Source organism: Staurois parvus, unplaced genomic scaffold, assembly GCF_062004578.1.
Source record: "Staurois parvus isolate SC_StPar_1 unplaced genomic scaffold, SC_StPar_1.0 ptg000267l, whole genome shotgun sequence".
Taxonomy (NCBI): Eukaryota; Metazoa; Chordata; class Amphibia; order Anura; family Ranidae; genus Staurois; species Staurois parvus.
In genome coordinates, this window is record NW_028318063.1 from 6,579,068 (window position 1) to 6,600,583 (window position 21,516).

Here is a 21,516-nt window from a genome sequence, read left to right on the forward strand (position 1 = left end):
TCGGTGCTCCCTGTGACTGCGAGTGCATCCTTGTGCTGACATCTGTTGGTGTGTTACAAAACTAGTCTCAAAATGTCAAATTAGCTTAAGAGGTTCAAATCAATAAGAAAAAACAGTGCTGGGTACTTGAGTCTAGCGGGACCATATTCAGACAAATTTGTTCAGCCTCATATATTCATTTAAATATTATGACTATGCAGTATTTATAAAGCGCCAACAGTTCGCTCAGCGCTGTACATTACAATGGGAGACAGAACATGCGACAGTACAATAACAATACAATGCGATACACAAGGGGTTCGAGGGCTCTGCTCCTTGGAGCTTACAATCTAGGAGAGAGGGGATAGTGGTACAGGAGGAAATAGCTGTGGGGGATGGAGTGGTAGGAAGAGTGGAGGTGGTCGGGAATTAGCCTTGGGTGGGGTAGGCTTCCCTGAAGAGGTGGGTTTTCAGGATGTGCCTAAAAGAGAGGAGAGTAGGTGATAGTCTCATGGATTGGGGTAAGGAGCTCCAGAGTATGGGTGACGCCCTGGAGAAGTCCTGGAGGCGGGCATGGGAGGAGACCAGGGAACTAGAGAGAAGGAGGTCCTGTGTGGAGCGGAGAGTGCGTGTAGGGTGGTACTTGGATATTAGGTCGGTGATGTAGTTTGGGGCAGTATGATGGACAGCTTTGCACGTCAGTGTTAGGATTTTGAATTTGATCTGTTGGGAAACCGGAAGCCAGTGGAGGGATTGGCAGAGGAGGGTGGCGGAAACGGAGCAGTTGTTAAGGTGGATGAGTCTGGCTGCCGTATTCAGGATCGAATGAAGTGGGGATAGCCTGTGGCGAGGCAGGCCAGTGAGGATTGAGTTGCAGTAATCGAGTCGTGATATGATGAGGGAGTGGATGAGCTGCTTAGTGGTTTCTGGGGTTAGGAACGTGCGTATTTTGGTGATGTTGCGGAGGTGGAGTCTGCATGAGTTATAGGAATATTCTTTCTGAATATGCTTTGTCGTCTTCTGCAACTCTTTACAATTTAAACCAATCAGCTTTAGGCACAGTAAAATAGGATACACAACAAACATTTGGAGTCACAGCCAATTTCTACATTACCAAACATTCCTAGCAAAAAGGTGGGTTAAAGACATTGGGTAATGAAAAGTTTTCTGCAATGAATTGTGTTAACATGTGGGCATTCCTAGATTGCATGCATAAAACTACCTATATCTAGCTGATGTTTGGGACAAGTGGCAGAATGCAGATTATGCATTTTAAACAGAAATCTATGAACAAGAGACCCGGTAAAAGCCTTACAATTCTGAGAAACCGATGCCTGAATACCCCATGAAGCAGTAACAGATCTGTTAGCGAGCACCTTAACAGGAAAAGAGGAACTCTATTGCTTAGACCATAGGCTTGAATAAAATGACTTCTATATTTCACCTAGCAATGGTGACGCAAGAGCCAGGGAGTCCTTTGGAAATCCTCTGGGAGTACAAAGTGGGGACTGATTTGCCTAAAAGAGGCTGTGGCTATTGTGCTACTGCCATAACTTAGAAGGTCCTCTACACCTGGGGTTCGCCCTGAAGTTACCAGCTGCCGGAGAATGCCTCTCATAGACTACTGTCTGTACATGGACTTTACCTTTTGCAGGTATGCAGGGGCAGGACATAGCCTGAGTTAGGAGTAGGGATGTAGGAATAATCCCATTTTGCATGTGGGGCTTTGAGATGTTTACTCTGCACTTTTCCAGGTAAAGCTTTAAAACTTTGTTCCCATCTGATCTGAAGTTACTCAAGGGGTGTAATGTGACTAACCAGCACCTACAGTCTAAAGTTTGGGTCATACACACTGGGGTATGAAGACAGCTTTGTAAGAATTAGTGCAGTGAAAGTGCAAGTAAGTGGTTACCTATGGTATGGAAGTTTAGCAACCAGCCTGTAGATAGTGTGTACCTATTACACATGGAGCGGCCTCTAGCAACAAATGTTGTTGGCACTCCTTCCCCCACAGTCTCTCTCTCATAGCAATGACAGCAGACTTGCACTGCAGGGGTCCCCCTATCCTGTACAGAAGCTTATGTGTGAAGTCAAGTGCACACTGAAAACCACGCTAGGTACACAGCGGGGCCCACTCTGCTACTGGAAACAGGAGTGGAAAATACTGGACAGGTGTTTGTGGTCAGTGTTCGGCACGGTCCTCCTAATTGCAAGCGGTAGTGGAAAGATGTACATTTCTCACAGGAACCTGAGATTTAACTGGAGAACAGTTATGGTGCAAGTGTACATGGTGTATGTTCATCTCTAAAAGTAAGGGCCCACCTTAAGGTTGATTATTCCCCCACAGAGGCCTCAGCTTTGTCCCGAGGCATTCATGAAAACGACACAGAGTAGAGGTACCCCATGTGTGGGGCAGCGACAATGTTACAGGTACCTAGTGTAGCCCAGAAGAACCCACCCCAGGGGTAGTCCTTTGCCCACACTTGGCACCAAATAAGTTCATGGGGAACACGAAGGTCCGCAATCATCCCCCTAAGTGACATCCCATTCAAAAGCTCTGACTAAGGAATGAGGCCAACAGTCTGAAACCGCATAGTATTTCTTAGGATGGAACTTCATAGCCTTGCACCATGCAAAGTAAGCTATCCAGGTACGATGAAAAGACTTTCCAAGAAGTCGTATTCTGAGACCTCATGATGGTAGGAATGGCTAAGTCTGATAAGCCTCAGTCTCTCAGGACCTGGGCTTCAACAGCCAAGCCATTAAATACAGGAAATGAGAAGCAAAATGGTAGACCAATACTTGGGCCAGGAGGTTTGAATGATCCATGAGGGCCCATGGACAGTTTGACAGGAGTCTAAGTATGTCTGAATGCCAAATTCTTCTGTGCCATTTGGTTCAATGAGAATCACCAAGATGCGGAAGAAACTTGAGGGACAGAAAGGCACAGATCTGGCGAAACTGATCCCACAGAATTACCAAGGAGTCCTCAGGAAAGGCCAGGGGGCCCTGGGCCTGACAACAAACCTGTCCACTTAAATCTGGATGCCAAAAGAGCCACATCTGATGGGACACCACCTACAAAGGGCTTGACACAACTCCAGATGGGATGTGGACTGCAGACAGTGCCGAAACATGATGTTCTGCCCAAGAGAGCATCACATCCACTTTTCAGCAGCACAACTTATGGTGCTTCCTTGATGGTGAATGTAAGCAATAGCTGTGGCATTACCCAACTGGATTCTTGTTGGATAACTCCATAACTAAGAGGTCCAGTAGTGAAGAGACAACCAAAAAATCTTAAATTCCAGGATGTTGATGGGAAGCTTAGCTTCTTCTGATGACCAAGTATCCTGCACTGAGAGGGCATCTAGGACTATTCCTCAACCTGACAGGGTGGTATCGGTCATGTTAACATTCTACAACCCTGGGGGAAAGAGATTCATGACTCCATCTCTTCGTTGGAGGTCAGATGCAAAGGGCAGTCCAAGGACCGAGTCTATTTGTCTCACACTGCCAGAAAGTTGAGTTGCAACAATCTGAAATTAAACTGGGTGTATGGCATTGCCCTGAAGGAGGCTACCATCAGGTCCAAGACCCTCATGCAAGCACAAAATGAGGGCTGACCCTGGAATTGTAGTACTCAGGCATGAGAAAGAAGGGACATAAGTTTGTCCCTGGGCATGAAAATCCTGGACAGGGCCATATCTAATGCAATGATAGGGTAGGGAGGATGGAACCTTTAGCAAGAGATCATCCAGGTAACATACAAGGTTTATCCTCTATGGGTAGAGCAGAGCTAAGATGTGGCTAAGCACCTTAGTGAAGACCTGGAGGGCAATGGACAGGCCAAAGAAAAGGACAACAAATTGATAATGGTGATCACCCACTGCAAAATGCAGATAGCATCAATGAGAAGGATAGGCCAGAAAGTTAGCATCCTGGATGTCTACTGAAACTAGAAAATCCCCCGGATGAAGGGAGGAAATGAACACCCTGGCTGATTCCATATGAAACTTTTGAACCCATAAAAACAAGTTGAGAGTTTTCAAATCCAAAATGAGCCAAACTCTTCCATTTCACTTAGGAACAGTGAAAAGGTCTGGGTAAAAACTTTGAAAACATTTCTCACTTGGAACTCCCTCCTTGTTCAGCAGGGAGACCCCAGGCAGGTCAGGAACCCGGTTGGAGGCAGCCTGCAATTTAGGCAGTAGTTCCGACTGTAGCAATAGAAAGCTACCTGCCGGCAGGATGGTGTCTGGCTGGGGTGTTTCCCTAGGATCCTCAAACATTCGAGAAAGGGCATCAGGCTTAGTGTTCTTTGACCCAGGACAATACGTTATGTGAAGACTAAATCTCGCGAAAAACAGTGCCCATCTGGCCTGGCGTGGACGGAGGAGTTTGGCTGTTTTTAAATACTCCAGGTTTTTGTGGTCGGTATAGACCAGAATGGGGTGTAGGGCTTCCTCTAGCAGATATCGCCATTCCTCCAGAGCTGTCTTAATGGCCAGTAACTCCCTATCCCCAATATCGAAGTTCCTTTCAGACGGGGATAGCTTCCTGGAGAAAAAAGCCACTGGATGCATTAGCTCCTTTGCCCCCACCCTCTGTGACAATACTGCCCCTACAGCCACTTCCGATGCGTCTACCTCTAGTATGTAGTGTAGGGATGCGTCAGGGTGGCTCAGAATGGGAGCTTTTGTGAATAGCGTTTTCAATGCGTCAAAAGCTGCCTGTGCAGCTGGAGTCCATTGGAAACTAACTACTACCTTGGTGAGCTGGGTAATGGGCGCTACCAGGCCTGAGAAGTTCTTTATGAATTTTCTGTAAAAATTGGCAAACCCAATAAATCTCCGAACTCCCTTCTTATCCGTGGGGGCAGGCCATTCCAGGATGGCCGAGATCTTTTGTGGGTCCATAGCAATCCCCGTAGTGGAGATTATTAAACCAAGAAATGAAATGCTTTCCTGTTCAAAGCAGCATTTCTCGGCTTTCGCATAAAGGCCATGCTGACGGAGGGTTCCAGCACACTCTTAACATGTCCCCGATGTGCTTCCAGGGATGAGGAAAATATCAGGATATCGTCCAAGTAGACAATGACAAAGATATCCAGAAAGTCCCTGAAAATGTCATTGACAAAGTGCTGGAAGGTGGCCTGAGCATTACATAGCCCAAAAGGCATGACAAGACATTCAAAATGTCCGAACCGAGTGCGAAACGCCGTTTTCCACTCGTCCCCCTCACGTATCCGAACCAAGTTATAGGCACCCCTGAGGTCCAACTTGGAGAAGATGGATGCCGTCCTCAACCTCTGAAACAATTCTGGGACCAAAGGAAGGGGGTAGCGGTTCTTGACCGTAATCTTATTGAGGTCCCTGTAATCAACACACTGTCAGGGAATGGGAAGATCGCCTCGGCGATCGAATCTGCACATGCGTAGAATCCTGACAAGACATACAGGCAGGCAGGCACTAGGACCCAGGCGCGCCTGTCACCAATGACGGCGCCGGGCAGGCACTAGGACCCAGGAGCGCCTGTCAGGAGTTGGGCGGCCTATTTGAACCCAGCTCTTGCAATGCTCAAGTGCCGTATGGTCTTACCTGTTTCCTGAAGTTCCTGTGAGTAGATTGTTTGTTGCCGACCCTGCCTGACTCTGATTTGCTGTCTGTCTCCTATTCTGATCCCTGGCTTGTCTGACCATTCTCCTGCTTAACCCTGCACGTTCTGATCTCCTGTTAACGAACCCAGCTTGTGACCTGTTTATTCCTCTGCCTGCTGATTTTGTACCACACTGCCACCACTGTTACCGACCCGGCCTGCCTGACGCTGCTCTTGTGACCTCCTCACATCAGACTCTCACCTGCTATACACCTCCAACGGTGCTCCTACCACAGCTGGGTGAACTCAGGGGCCGCGACCTGGTCTCGGCCTGCTCCAAGTCCATCCCCACCATCAGGGGCTCTGGTGAACAAGCAGGTAGGGACTTAGATTCCGCTCCTTGGGGGAATCCGGTCTGTGGAGTGCTAGAGGCTACCGCTGTAGGATCCCTGACAGAACCATACGGCCATGACAGAGTCTGGAGGAGGACCTTCACCCTGGGAAGAGATGTGCCAACATCTGGCAGCACTCACACGAGCGGTGAAGACCCTGGAAGAGGGATACAAGCACCTGGAGGGACAGGTTCAGAGCCTGGCCGCACCAACACCCACAACATTGGGCTCAGTGGGAACACCTACCGCCACTGGTTCAGCAGGGCCTTCCACTGGAGCAGCATTTACAATTCCTCCGCCAGAACCAAGAGTACCGACCCCTGAGCGGTTCAGTGGGGATCGAGGGAAGTTCAGGGCCTTCCAGAACTCCTGCCAGCTATACTTTGACCTGCAACCCCGGACCTTCTCTTCAGAATCGGTGAAGGTGGGATTTGTTATATCCCTGTTGCAGGGCGAACCTCAGGGATGGGCCCATCGCCTGATGGAGGCCCACCACCCACATTTGAACACTGTGGCCACCTTCTTTAAGGCAATGGCACAGCTGTACGATGACCCGCATCGAGCTGCCTCGGCTGAGGCAGCCCTCTATTCTCTACAACAGGGACGCCGGGCTGCAGAGGATTATGCTGCGGAGTTTAGGCGCTGGAGTGGAGATACACAATGGAACGACGCAGCCTTGCGCCACCAATTCCGGTTGGGACTGTCGGAACCACTGAAGGACGAGTTGGCAAGAATAGGGGTTCCAGACTCCTTGGAAGGTCTAATAGATCGTGCAATCCAAATCGATCGCAGACTGCGGGAAAGGAGAGAGGAGAGGTCCAGCCAGGGGCAAAGAACCTCATGGATGCTGCCAAGAGTACCAGTCATGCCAAGGGTCAGTGTCGGCCCAGAGCTGTCAGAGGGAGCCGAACCTATGCAACTCGGCTTGATGCGGCCTTCCCTTTCTACTGAGGAACGACAGAGGCGTCGGGCAAACAACCTGTGTCTGTACTGCGGAGCAGCGGGTCATATGGTGCACTCCTGTCCGGAGAAATACTGTAAGTTCTCTATTTTCTCTAATATATCTACTGTGTGCACAGGCAACCCCACTCACTTGGCTGTACCTGTGTCTTTTCAGCTCCCAGGAGGAAGCATATAGGTGACGGCTATTATTGACTCCGGGGCATGTAGCTGCTTTGTTGATCTCAGTTTTGCTACCCAGCATCAGATACCGTTACTCACCAAAGAACATGGGTTGAATATTTTCTTGGCAGATGGGTCTCAAATAAAATCGGGGACGGTAGATTGGGAGACCCCTCCCATACACACCACAGTGGCGGGACATCACCAGGAGTTCCTCCGTTTGGACGCCATCGCGTCCCCCCTATTTCCAGTTATTCTGGGGCTCCCCTGGCTACGAGCTCACGACCCCCAGATTGACTGGAAGACCGGGTCAGTCCAGTTTCCCTCACAATACTGTCAGGAACATTGTTTATCTAAGTTATCATTAAATACACAGGCCCTACTGGCTGTAAGCCCTGATGCCGAGTTAGCCCAAATTGTGCCTGCGGCCTACTACCAATTCTTGGATGTATTTAGTCCACGGGGGGCAGAAGTTCTTCCCCCACATCGAGCATATGATTGCCCCATTGATCTGCTCCCAGGTTCACAAATCCCTTTTGGCCGCATTTTTCCACTATCTGAACAAGAACTAGGGGCACTAAAAGAATACATTGATGAGAGCCTCCGTAAGGGATTTATCCGCCCTTCCACATCACCGGCCAGGGCAGGGATTTTCTTTGTTGAGAAAAAGGACGGATCCCTGAGACCTTGTGTTGACTACAGGGACCTCAACAAGATTACGGTCAAAAACCGCTACCCCCTTCCTTTGGTTCCAGAGTTGTTTCAGAGGTTAAAATCAGCATCCATTTTTTCTAAACTGGATCTCAGGGGTGCCTATAACTTGGTAAGGATACGTGAGGGGGATGAGTGGAAAACGGCGTTTCGCACTTGGTTCGGGCATTTTGAGTGTCTAGTCAGTCATGCCTTTCGGGTTATGTAATGCACCAGCCACCTTCCAGCACTTTGTCAACGACATTTTCAGGGACTTCCTTGACATTTTTGTAATCGTCTACTTGGACGATATCTTGATATTCTCCTCGTCTTTGGAAGCACGTCGGGGACATGTTAGGAGTGTGCTAGAACGTCTCCGTCAGCATGGACTCTACGCTAAAGCTGAGAAATGCTGTTTTGAGCAGAAAAGCATCTCATTTCTTGGTCTAATTATCTCCACCACGGGGATCGCTATGGACCCTCAAAAGATCTCGGCCATCCTGGAATGGCCTGCCCCCACGGATAAGAAGGGCGTCCAGAGATTTATTGGGTTTGCCAATTTTTATAGAAAATTTATAAAGAACTTTTCAGGCCTGGTAGCACCCATTACTCAGCTCACCAAAGTGGGAGTACGTTTCCAATGGACCCCAGCAGCACAGGCAGCTTTTGAGGCATTGAAAAAGCTATTCACAACGGCTCCCATTCTGAACCATCCTGATGCATCATTGCCCTACATACTAGAGGTAGATGCATCGGAAGTGGCTGTAGGAGCAGTGTTATCACAGAGGGTAGGGGCCAAGGAGCTGATGCACCCAGTGACTTTCTTTTCTAGGAAGCTCTCCCCTTCGGAAAGGAATTATGATATTGGGGATCGGGAATTACTGGCCATTAAGACCGCTCTGGAGGAATGGCGATATCTGCTAGAGGGGGCCCCACATCCCATTCTGGTCTATACCGACTACAAAAACCTCGAGTACTTGAAAACCGCTAAACGCCTCCGTCCACGCCAGGCCAGATGGGCATTGTTTTTTGCAAGGTTTAACCTCCACATAACGTATCGTGCTGGGTCAAAAAACACTAAGCCAGATGCTCTTTCCCGGATGTTTGAGGACCCTGGAGAGACCCCCCAACCAGACACCATCCTGCCAGCAGGTAGCTTCCTACTGCTTCAATCTGAGCTGTTGTTTAAATTGCAGGCTGCTTCCACCCGGGTCTCTGACCTGCCTGGAGTCTCCCTACTGAATAAGGAGGGGGCTCTTCTGGAAGGGGGAACAGATCATGGTACCCAAGGAGGTCCAGTCCCTGGTGTTAGGTTACTGCCATGACCATCCCCTAGCGGGGCACTTTGGGATACATAAGACTATAGATCTGGCACGACGCACATTTTGGTGGCCAAACATGGCCAAGGATTGTGAAGCGTACGTGAGATCTTGCCCCATCTGCAACCGGAATAAACCTACCAGAGACAAGGCCTGGGGCCTATTGAGACCTTTACCAATACCTGACCATCCCTGGAGTATGATCTCCTTAGATTTTATTGTAGAATTGCCACCCTCGCAAGATCACACCGTGATCTTTGTGGTAGTGGATCACCTTTCTAAAATGGCCCATTTCCTTCCACTAGCCAAGACACCATCTGCCTCCGAAACAGCCCAAGTGTTCATTAGAGAGATTGTGAGGCTTCACAGAGATTGTCTCAGACCGGGGGGTGCAATTTACGTCCAAATTCTGGAAAGCGCTATGTGAGGGGCTGGAGATTAAGTTATCTTTTTCGTCAGCATATCACCCCCAGACAAACGGGCAGACAGAACGAACCAATCAGACTCTCGAGCAATATCTGAGATGCTACACATCATTCCTGCAGAATGACTGGCTGACACTTCTACCAATGGCAGAATTTGCATATAATAATGCGAATCATTCCGCCACCAACCAATCCCCATTCTTTGCCAATTATGGGTTCCATCCTACCTTCCTGCCAGACCTGGTTCCTGAGAACTCAGTCCCGGCAGCCCAGGACACCTTAGAATTCTTTACTACCAATAACAAGGTATTACAGGAAACAATGGCTAAGGCCCAAGAAGACAGTAAGAGGTTCTGTGACAGGAGGAGGAAGGGAGAATTGGTCATACACCCTGGGGATCGGGTTTGGTTGTCAACAGCCAACCTAAAACTGACATGCCCATCCAGAAAATTGGCACCCAAATTTGTGGGACCTTTCCCAGTAGAACGCAAGGTTAATGAAGTGGCATTTAAACTGACTCTCCCCGAGTCCCTCAAAATACATCCAGTCTTCCACGTATCATTATTAAAACCTGCAGTTCCAGACCCCTTTTTAGACCGCAGGTCTAGATCTCCAGAAGCTATAGATATCAACGGGGAGGAGGAATTCGAGGTGGAGGCAATTTTGGATTGTAGGAAGAGGGGTGGTCAGGTACAATACCTGATCAAGTGGAAAGGCTTTGGGCTGGAGGAGAATTCGTGGGAACCAGCCCAAAATGTCCATGCCCCCAGATTAATACGGGAATTCCATCGTAGCCAGCCGCAAAGGAGGAATCGGGTGGGCATCCGGAGGCTGCCCGTAAGGGGGGGGGGCAATGTCAGGGAATGGGAAGATCGCCTCGGCGATCGAATCTGCACATGCGTAGAATCCTGACAAGACATACAGGCAGGCAGGCACTAGGACCCAGGCGCGCCTGTCACCAATGACGGCGCCGGGCAGGCACTAGGACCCAGGAGCACCTGTCAGGAGTTGGGCGGCCTATTTAAACCCAGCTCTTGCAATGCTCAAGTGCCGTATGGTCTTACCTGTTTCCTGAAGTTCCTGTGAGTAGATTGTTTGTTGCCGACCCTGCCTGACCCTGATTTGCTGTCTGTCTCCTGTTCTGATCCCTGGCTTGTCTGACCATTCTCCTGCTTAACCCTGCACGTTCTGATCTCCTGTTAACGAACCCGGCTTGTGACCTGTTTATTCCTCTGCCTGCTGATTTTGTACCACGCTGCCACCACTGTTACCGACCCGGCCTGCCTGACGCTGCTCTTGTGACCTCCTCACATCAGACTCTCACCTGCTATACACCTCCAACGGTGCTCCTACCACAGCTGGGTGAACTCAGGGGCCGCGACCTGGTCTCGGCCTGCTCCAAGTCCATCCTTGTTCACCATCAGGGGCTCTGGTGAACAAGCAGGTAGGGACTTAGATTCCGCGCCTTGGGGGAATCCGGTCTGTGGAGTGCTAGAGGCTACCGCTGTAGGATCCCTGACACACACGGTCTCAGGGATCCGTCCTTTTCAACAAAGAAAATCCCTGCCCCGGCCGGGGATGTGGAAGGGTGGATAAATCCTTTCCGGAGGCTCTCGTCTATATATTCTCTTAAGGCCCCTAGTTCCCACTCAGATAACGGGAAAATGCAGCTGAAAGGAATCTCGGAGCCCGGGAGCAGATCGATGGGGCAATCATAGGCCTGATGTGGGGGAAGAACCTCTGCCCCCCGTGGACTAAACACGTCCAGGAATTTGTGGTAAGCTTCAGGTACCATTTGAGCTAACTCGGCATCAGGGCTTACAGTTAACAAGGTCGGGATATCTAGTGATGCCCTAGGTAGACAATGTTCCCGACAGTATCGTGAGTGGAACTGGACCGACCCGGTCTTCCAGTCAATTTGGGGTTGTGAGCTCGTAGCCAAGGGAGCCCCAAAATAACTGGAAATAGGGGGGACACGATAGCGTCCAAGCGGAGAAACTCCTGGTGATAACCCGCCACCGTGGTGTGTATAGGAGGGGTCTCCAGGTCTTCCGTCCCCAAATTTATCTGAGACCCATCCGCCAGAAAAATATTCACCCTGTGTTCTTTGGCGAGCAACGGTATCTGGTGCTGGGTAGTGAAACCGAGGTCGACAAAGCAACTACAGTCCCCGGAATCAATGATAGCCATCAACTGTGTGCTTCCTCCGGGGAGCTGAAAAGACACAGGTACAGCTGAGTGGGGTTGCCTGCACACACAGCAGATATATTAGAAGAAAAAGCAGAGAACTTACAGTTTTTCTCTGGACAGGAACGCACCATATGACCCGCTGCTCCGCAGTAAAGACACAGGTTATTGGCTCAATGCCTCTGTCGTTCCTCAGTAGAGAGAGTAGGCCGCATCAGGCCGAGTTGCATTGGCTCGGCCCCCTCGGACGGCTCTGGGCTCCGACTGCCGACACTGACCCTTGGCATGACAGGTACTCTAGGCATCATCTCTGCCCCGGCTGGACCTCTCCTGTCTCCTTTCCTGCAGTCGACGACCGATCTGTATGGCCTGAACGATTAAACCTTCCAAGGAGTCTGGAATTTCTGTTCTCGCCAACTCGTCCTTCAGTGGTTCTGACAGTCCCAACCGGAACTGGTGGTGTAAAGCTGCATCATTCCACTGTGTGTCTCCACTCCATTGCCTGAACTCAGCGGCATAGTCCTCCGCTGCCCGGCGTCCCTGTTGTAATGAGTAGAGAGCTGTCTCAGCCGAGGCGGCTCGATGCGGGTCATCGTACAATTGTGCCATCGCCTTAAAGAATGTGGCGACAGTACTTAAATGCGGGTGGTGGGCCTCCATCAGGCAATGAGCCCATCCCTGGGGCTCACCCTGCAGCAAGGATATGACAAATCCTACCTTCACTGATTCGGAAGAGAAGGTCCGGGGTTGAAGGTCAAAGTACAACTGGCAGGAATTTTGGAAGGCCCTGAACTTCCCTCGGTCCCCACTGAACCGCTCAGGGGTCGGTACTCTTGGCTCTGGCGGAGGGATGGTAAATGCTGCTCCAACTGCAGACCCCGCTGCACCCGTTGCCGGAGGCGTACCCACTGGGCCCAATGTTGTGGGTGCTGGTGCAGCCAGGCTCTGGACCTGTCCCTCCAGGTGCTTGTATCCCTCTTCCAGGGTCTTCACTGCCTGTGTGAGTGCTGCCAGATGTTGGCACATCTTTTCCCAGGGTGAAGGTCCTCCTCCAGACTCTGTCATGGCCGTATGGTTCTGTCAGGAATCCAACTGCGGTAGCCTCTAGCACTCCACAGACCGGAATCCCCCAAGGCGCAGAATCTAAGCTCCGACCTGCTTGTTCATCAGGGCCCCTGATGGTGGGCATGAACTTGGAGCAGGCCGAGACCAGGTCACGGCCCCTGGGTTCACCCAGCTGTGGTAGAGGCACCGTAGAAGGTGTATAGCGGGTAAGAGTCTGATGTGAGGAGGTAACTAGAGCAGCGTCGGGCAGGCCGGGTTGGTAACAGTGATGGCGGTGTAGTACAGAATCAGCAGGCAGAGGGATAAACAGGTCAAAAGCCAGGTTCGTCAACAGGAGGTCAGAATGTGCAGGGTTAAGCAGAAGAATGGTCAGACAAAGCCAGGGATCTGGACAGGAGACGGACAGCAAATCAGGGTCAGGATCAGGTACACATGATCAGAAAATTGTACAAAAATATTACTTTTGAAGCGATCATACAATACTCTGATTGTTAACACACAGCTTTTGTCCAAAATTATTCGAAGGGACAAGCATGAAAATTTTCCTCAAATGATACCAGATTGTACGATTTTCATTTAATCAGCACAGTTTTTACAAATACAAGACAAATACAATACATTACATCGCTTTCAACAGTTTTTTACTGAAGTCACGGAAGTACTCAAATGAGTCTAGATGGGAGTGGGAGGCGGTATATAGGTGAATGTTCCTGCAGCTTTCTCTCTTTGCCAATGTCCAATCATCTAAAGGAAGCTACATATAACCATGGTTTAAAATCAAAAATCATGTGTCCCGTACTGTACAACTAAGAAAAATGCAACCATAATTGCATGCAACAGTTATGGAAATTTATAAAGGAGAGTGGCCCAAGATAGCTTGAGGCAAGTATGTAAAATAATAATTATTGGAAAGGAGATCCGAGTTAGCAGTGACATGTTCAGCCTAGATAGGGAATGGCGTGGCACAAAATGGCAAGATAATTCTCCAAGGCTGGGTTTATTTTTATATTTTTGAGCTTGGGCCAATAGTAGCATCCAGAATTTTCAAGGGATAGAGAGATACATGCTTAAGCTGGAAGCATTTAAAATGTAAATTTTTAGGTACAATAAATTATTTTTTAAATTAAACAAAGGATTATAATTTTTTTTAACCCCATTTAATGCTCACTAGGTGGACCCTCAGAGATTTAAGCTGGTCATAGATGATTAGTTTTTCATGTTCAGTCAGACAGTTGAATGAAAATAAACAGATTCCTCGATCTACACAAGCTCATACATGAATCTAAATTCGGCCAGCACCTGCAGCACTGGCCAAATTGCAATTCATCTATGACTGAGAGCCAGTGTTGTTTCAAGTATTTTATGCATCATATTATCTATACCAAGCAAAATAGAAAGAGGCTGGATAACTAGTGTATATACACTAGTTATTGTGTAGGAGAGGTTATCAAGCTTAATGGTAATAATGACACAGCAACTGAAGCGATCAGCTTTGATTCGGTCTACCACAACAACAGAAGACTTAAAAGGGTGATCAGTGTGTGCCTACCAATTTACAGTTGGTTCTTATCTGTGTATCTGTATCATGCATGCTGATAGCAGCCCCTAAGCAAATCACTCCGATAGTATGCTCACATGGCCAACTGCAGGTCCAGAACCACTGGTGTATTGTACAGATGACAGCCTAAAGCAGTCCATAGATGATTCATTTTTTTCGCTCAATAAAAAAAAAAAAAAAAAAAAAGAAGACTTGACTCCCCCAAACACACATTCAATGTGGATGGGGGAATCCTCCTGCTGTGCCTTTGAATTCTGACAGCGGGGAGACTTCCCTGCCATCAGAATACACTGATCAGCACTGCTGGTTATAGCTGGAGGAACGGATAGAGACAAAAATCTGACAGGGTGGTTGTACAAAAGTTGATTGGTAGATGGACCTCTGCACAACCAACCTGCCCATACATAGAACAAAATGTGTCCAGTCTCTGCTGAACCAGCCAAATTTCAATCCTTGTATGGCCAACCTAATACTATAAAGCCTATTACTCCAAACTGCATACAGCTGTGTCAGGCTAGTTGACTAGCATTAGTTTAGTGCAATGTATAGAAACTTTGGCTTCTTTTATTTAGGCACTACAAAAAACAAACAAAAGGGGGAGCACCAGCCTAGTGCATTATCCTACAATTTTTATTTAAAATCAATATAAATTATATTTACAAGCTTGTGATTTAAAATTGCTCATCAAGCTACCCGTCTGTAGCTCAGTGGTCCTTAACGCAGCACAGCACAGAGTACAGGGGGACCTCACCGAGTCTTTAATGGTTGATGTGTTTCAAAGGATACCCCTTCTTACTCAAAGCTCTGAGGCCCCTTCAGATAAAACACTGAAGCAAGCTGGAGGAAGGATTAAATATCCTCCCATAAACCAGCATTACGTGAAGACTAATTGCTGAGATATGCTGACTACAGGGAGACATCTGCTGATGGACACCAGAACTACAATGTTCTGAACCAGGAACCACTGTGCCACCAGCAAGTGACCAGTTCCTGTCTCTGGAGTCTGTACCTCTTAATACAAGAAAGCATTTTGCTAGCTTTAGAAACTGCAGCTTGGCATTGCATGCTATTATTAAGTCTATGAACTACCAGAACACCCAGAGTCTTCTCCACCACTGATTTCCTAGCTGTTTCCCTCCTAGTGTGCATGATGCAGGAATGTTTTTTAGCCACTAGTACATAACTTTACATTTATCTATATTAAACTCATTTGCTTCATGGTTGCCCAATTAAATAGTGTATTGAGGTTGGATTGTAAGTTGGAGACATCCCGTAAGGACATAATTCCCCTGCATAGCATACTATAATTTGCATATAGCTTGGTGTCATCTGCACGTCTTGATCATCAAAGAACGCTCCGTACTAAACCAACAGTAGAGCTGAACGCACTTCAACTGGCAGCCTGGACTAACTTTGCAGTTCACAATCCTAACACCTCAGGCAGCCATCTACAGGACCAAGACCTGAGGACAATGAAGACTTAGGACTGTTTGGGCGGGCCTAGCCCCCTTCTTGCTTGCCTATTCATCCTATATATGCAATTACTTCTGCATACCACTGGGTGTCTTGGACTCTTTAGGAGGGCCCATTTGCACAGACTGTCCATAAAACTTGCTGGGATGTATTTGAACTACTTTCCTCATTGCAGACAAACAGCAGAGCCATTCAGAAACCTGCATACACCTGCAGTCATGAGCATCTGTCTTAACTGTTTAGGACTGGTTCAATGCCTTGTGACTTCTGCACCCCACACTGCATCATCTGTGATGAGATCCACTAGGCAAGGCAGTCTGACATGGCTTCGGTCAGATTACATTACTTCTCCTCACTCTGGACTCTAACTGCTTCCAACGCCCAGGACGTAGGAACTGCTGTTGCATCTAGTGAGTGGGGGGGGGGGGGGGGGAATGTGTAAAGCTCCCGGAGTCCTGAAAAACTTAATCTCTAGGGCTATGTGTGCAGGTAAGTCTGTTATAATATGCAAGTAAGTGGTGCATACTAGTACATTATGATTTAAACCTGAAGGGGGCACAATTTTTTTTAGTTTTGTGGCGGTTTACTACCGCTATAAAAAAAGGGCTAAGACCTAAACATTTGCCCCAACTACAGGCCCATTCAGGAACCCTCCCTGGTTTGGGAGATGCAGCATTCTTAAAATGAACATCCTCACAAGGATTCTATACATATTTCAGGCTCACCAGATACGGAACCAAACATCCTTTAGAGATACCATTACAGCTTTCCTGCAGTTTGTCTAGGCACATAAACCATCCAGATTATGTCAGTTGATGCTCCACATGCCCATAGCCCAGGGGGACCTAGGACACCCAGAGGTAACCTTTTACTATGCATCATCCAACGTAACTGGGATTGTAGAGACTGTTGCAGGTACAACTCAACAGAAACAGTGGGTGGAGTGCACTATAGACCTACCAGTCCACATATGTGATCACCCACGATAGGCACGACAATAGCAGTAGTAAAAACATGATCCATGTTGTCACATTTCCCCACCTCCCTCACTTATGTTTCTGGTCTTTGGTAATTCACAATTACTAAGATAATCCACAATCACCAATACTACAAGGAACACTTTTTGAGTGTTCTGCCTGGTCCTCTGAGTGCCAAGGTGAGGATCAAAAATATAAACTAATTACAACTGTGAGGCACTTTCAAACCCTTTTCTCTATGAAAAAGGAGATAAACATTCCCAACACTTGTAACATTAAATATCTTCAACATGCTGTCAAGTTTAGTTTACGTGATTAAAATCGGCCATAGACAGATCAAAAATCAGCTGGTTCAGCAGGAACAGGATAAATCTTGATCCATCCATGGTACAGGCTGGTTGTACTGAAGTTGATCTATTGATCGACTTCGCACACCCAGCTTGTTGGATTTTTTATTTTCAAAAGAAAACTGCCATAAGCTATAGCCAGCAGCAGTAATTGTGGTATTCTAACAGCAGGGGAAACCAAAACACAATAGCACAGTGGGAGGGATTCCCTCATCAACACTGACTGTATGGTTGAAGGAAAGAAAACTGCTTTATGTTTGGCCAGCTATAGGGGTAGATTTACTAAAACTGCATGATGCAAAATCTCATGCAACTCTGCATAGAAACCAATCAGCTTCCAGGTTTTATTGTCAAAGCTTAATTGAACAAGCTGAAGTTAGAAGCAAATTAGTTACCATGCACAGCTTGATCCTTGAATTATGTCCAAACCCTGAAAATGCACAGAACCATCGATTATTGTTCATTATTTTGTTCTACACGTTTTACTACTTGAAAATGCAATATTCTTTGTTATGTAACAAGACTGTTTCATGTTTATGTTTTATAGTCCCCTAGCCTTCTGCAAGCATTGGAGCAGGATAACATGTACCTTTGTACTTTGATTGCATAAATAAAAAAACCAAAACCAAAAAAACAGAGTAAAATATAAGTAAGATGACATTCTGTGGCAGAACTGAAAACCTTAGACTATCTAAAATAGATTATGCATATTCTTGTAAGAATGGAGAGATTAAATTGCATTTGGCAAATGTGAAACTGTAAAGAATATAGAAAGCTAAATACTATTTAAAGGGGAGTTTGAGAGTCAGTGAGAGGTATGAGCAAAGTCTTCAATGTAATTGTGTGTACAGCTGGAAGATCATGTGCAAAGAGGTGATATATGTTATAATGACCAAATACAAGCAACAATTACAAAATAAACAATATATTTTGTAAACACTATCTTTAGTGACATAACAATACACAGTATATGTAGCTTTACCTGAATGACCCTAAAAGCAATGCCAAATCCTTCTTCTACATTCTTTCCCCCTAAAATGACCTAAGAATTAGAAGAAAAAAGAAAAGAAAAAATATATAATTTAAGAGGGAAAATACAAATTTGGTGAGCATTTTAAAATATTTAGAACACTTTCAAACATTGCTGTTACTGTTATTGGTACAGTCATACATTTTTTACATTTTAACAAGCTTTTACATTTTACATGCTTGAAGCACCATATTTTCTTTTACAAACACATTTTAAAAATTTTTGGCTTACAGATGGCTCCAACTACAAAGAATGATAGTCCTCTGGATAATAATAGGATTGTGCCCATAAATTGTAACAAGTTTTAATATCTTGATATTTATTAATGTCCAGATTGCACTTAGATTGTAAAGGTGTATTAGTTAGTATCATCAATACTGAGCATACACCTCTCATTGCTAGATACAGTGGTAAACCTATATAAGTATAATGAGATTTAGGCCCCAAAAATATGGCCGCCTCCATGCGGACCACAAGAAACTGGCGCCCAAAGCTCCTATACAAGTCAATGAGCATTGTGCTGTCCAATCATTTCCCCCTGATGAAGCCACGTAACCCGGCGGCGTAACGCGTAGGGGAGGGGCTCTGACATCACAACGCTTAACCCCTTCACGCCAGCCGCATGCAAATGTGCAGCCTCCCAGCATCTGGGCCTAGACTCTGAGCGGCCGCACATTTGCGTTCAATATACAAAATACATATGTGCTGAGAGCGCGCGCCCTGCGCTCATGTAAGGTACTCACCGAAAGATCCCGGTCTCCTCTTGTGATCGGGACCTTTCCCGATCATGTGACCGGCCGTGACGTCATGGCAGCCACATGACACTAAGCCCAGCCCCGTCCACCTCTCTGCGCAGGAACTCCTCTTCACGCCACGACGATCCGGCGTGAAGGGGTTAAAGGAATAGACACGGCAAGTATGAGGAGTGTAGCAAATATATAAGGATTCTATATCAATGCAAAACAAGGCATGTTTTCTATTTGTATTATGTGAGTGCATTATTTAAGCACAATAAACACTTTTTAAAGAAGATAAGGCACTAAATTATACTCTTTTATTACATGATAATCATGCACATGCAGAGGAAAATGAAAAAGGAGTGAGGAGACCCCCTGGAGTAGTAGAGTGGGATAAGTTCATCCATCCAACTCCAGGAAAACAGATCTCTGGGAAACAATAAGACTCCCTGCTGGAAAAAAGGGAAACACTCCATCTATCCATCCATCCATCTGAGATAGGGATACATATATCCACTCATCTTTAAGTCCATTTAAAGGGACACAGGCTGTTTTGACCTCACATAACGGTTTGGTCATATAAATCAGGTGAGCGCACACAGGTGAAGGAGCACATGAGAAGTTTTTTTGTGTGGATTTTTTCTTATAAAAATATATTTTTTATATTTCTTATTTATAATGTGGGGCAAAAAAGTATTTAGTCAGCCACCAATTGTGCAAGTTCTCCCACTTAAAAAGATGAGAGAGGCCTGTAATTGGCATCATAGGTAGACATCAACTATGAGAGACAAAATGAGAAACAAAAATCCAGACAATCACATTGGCTGATTTGGAAAGAATTTATTTGCAAATTATGGTGGAAAATAAGTATTTGGTCAATATCAAAAGTTCATCTCAATACTTTGTTATATATCCTTTGTTGGCAATGACAGAGGTCAAACGTTTCCTGTAAGTCTTCACAAGGTTGGCACACACTCTTGCTGGTATGTTGGCCCATTCCTCCATGCAGATCTCCTCTAGAGCAGTGATGTTTTGGGGCTGTCGCTGGGCAACACGGACTTTCAACTCCCTCTAAAGGTTTTCTATGGGGTTGAGATCTGGAGACTGGCTAGGCCACTCCAGGACCTTGAAATGCTTCTTACGAAGCCACTCCTTAGTTGCCCGGGCGGTATGTTTGGGATCATTGTCATATTGGAAGACCCAGCCACGTTTCATCTTCAATGCTCTTGCTGATGGATGGAGGTTTGCACTCAAAATCTCACGATACATGGCCCCATTCATTCTGTCTTGTACATGGATCAGTCATCCTAGTCCCCTTGCGGAGAAACAGCCCCAAAGCATGATGATGCCACCCCCATGCTTCACAGTAGGTATGGTGTTCTTTGGATGCAACTCAGCATTCTTTCCTCCAAACACGACGAGTTGTGTTTCTACCAAACAGTTCTATTTTGGTTTCATCTGACCATATGACATTCTCCCAGTCCTCTTCTGGATCATCCAAATGCTCTCTAGCAAACTTCAGATGGGCCCGGACATGTACTGGATTAAGCAGGGGGACACGTCTGGCACTGCAGGATCTGAGTCCCTGGCGGCGTAGTGTGTTACTGATGGTAGCCTTTGTTACGTTGGTCCCAGCCCTCTGCAGGTCATTCACTAGGTCCCCCCCCGTGTTGTCCTGGGATTTTTGCTCACCGTTCTTGTGATCATTTTGACTACACGGGGTGTGATCTTGCGTGGAGCACCAGATCGAGGTAGATTATCAGTGGTCTTGTATGTCTTCCATTTTCTGATTATTACTCCCACAGTTGATTTATTCACACCAAGCTGCTTGCCTATTGCAGATTCAGTCTTCCCAGCCTGGTGCAGGTCTACAATTTTGTTTCTGGTGTCCTTCGACAGCCCTTTGGTCTTCACCATAGTGGAGTTTGGAGTGGACCTTGTGCTGTAAGAGTGTTGGAACTCTGTTTTGTGAAATTGTTTTGTACCTTTTCAAATAAAAGAATTAAAAAAAAAAAAAAAAAATAGTGGAGTTTGGAGTGTGACTGTTTGATGTTGTGGACAGGTGTCTTTTATACTGATAACAAGTTCAAACAGGTGCCATTGATACAGGTAATGAGTGCAGGACAGAGGAGCCTCTTAAAGAAGAAGGTACAGGTCTGTGAGAGCCAGAAATCTTGCTTGTTTGTAGGTGACCAAATACTTATTTTCCACCATAATTTGCAAATAAATTCTTTCCAAATCAGCCAATGTGATTGTCTGGATTTTTTTTCTCATTTTGTCTCTCATAGTTGAGGTCTACCTATGATGCCAATTACAGGCCTCTCTCATCTTTTTAAGTGTGATAACTTGCACAATTGGTGGCTGACTAAATACTTTTTTGCCCCACTGTATATATTTTTTATATAACCCTCACTAGTGGAAGTTATCACAATTCATCAGAGTGATTGTGAGAACATATTTGCAGCAGAATAGCACATCAATAGTGTGGACTTATATACACTATTTAAAATGTAATATTAAGTTGCAAAATATATTGTATAAGTATACACATTTTTTGGAGTTCCTTCATAATTTTATTTTAGTGGAGTGCGGCACATTTGTTTTTGATTATAGTAAC

The 21,516-nt window shown here is 46.5% G+C and overlaps 1 protein-coding gene across 1 annotated transcript in view; it reads right to left on the reverse strand.

Moving 5' to 3' along the window:
- Positions 1–21,516, reverse strand: part of ZFYVE26 (zinc finger FYVE-type containing 26) — a gene marked incomplete at its 5' end in the record, with an annotated part of 362,313 nt that overhangs the window by 44,389 nt on the left and 296,408 nt on the right. Inside the window, one exon of the mRNA XM_089681435.1 lies at positions 18,115–18,174. Coding sequence (XP_089537561.1) covers positions 18,115–18,174 — 60 coding nt within the window. The remainder of the gene's footprint in view (positions 1–18,114; positions 18,175–21,516) is intronic.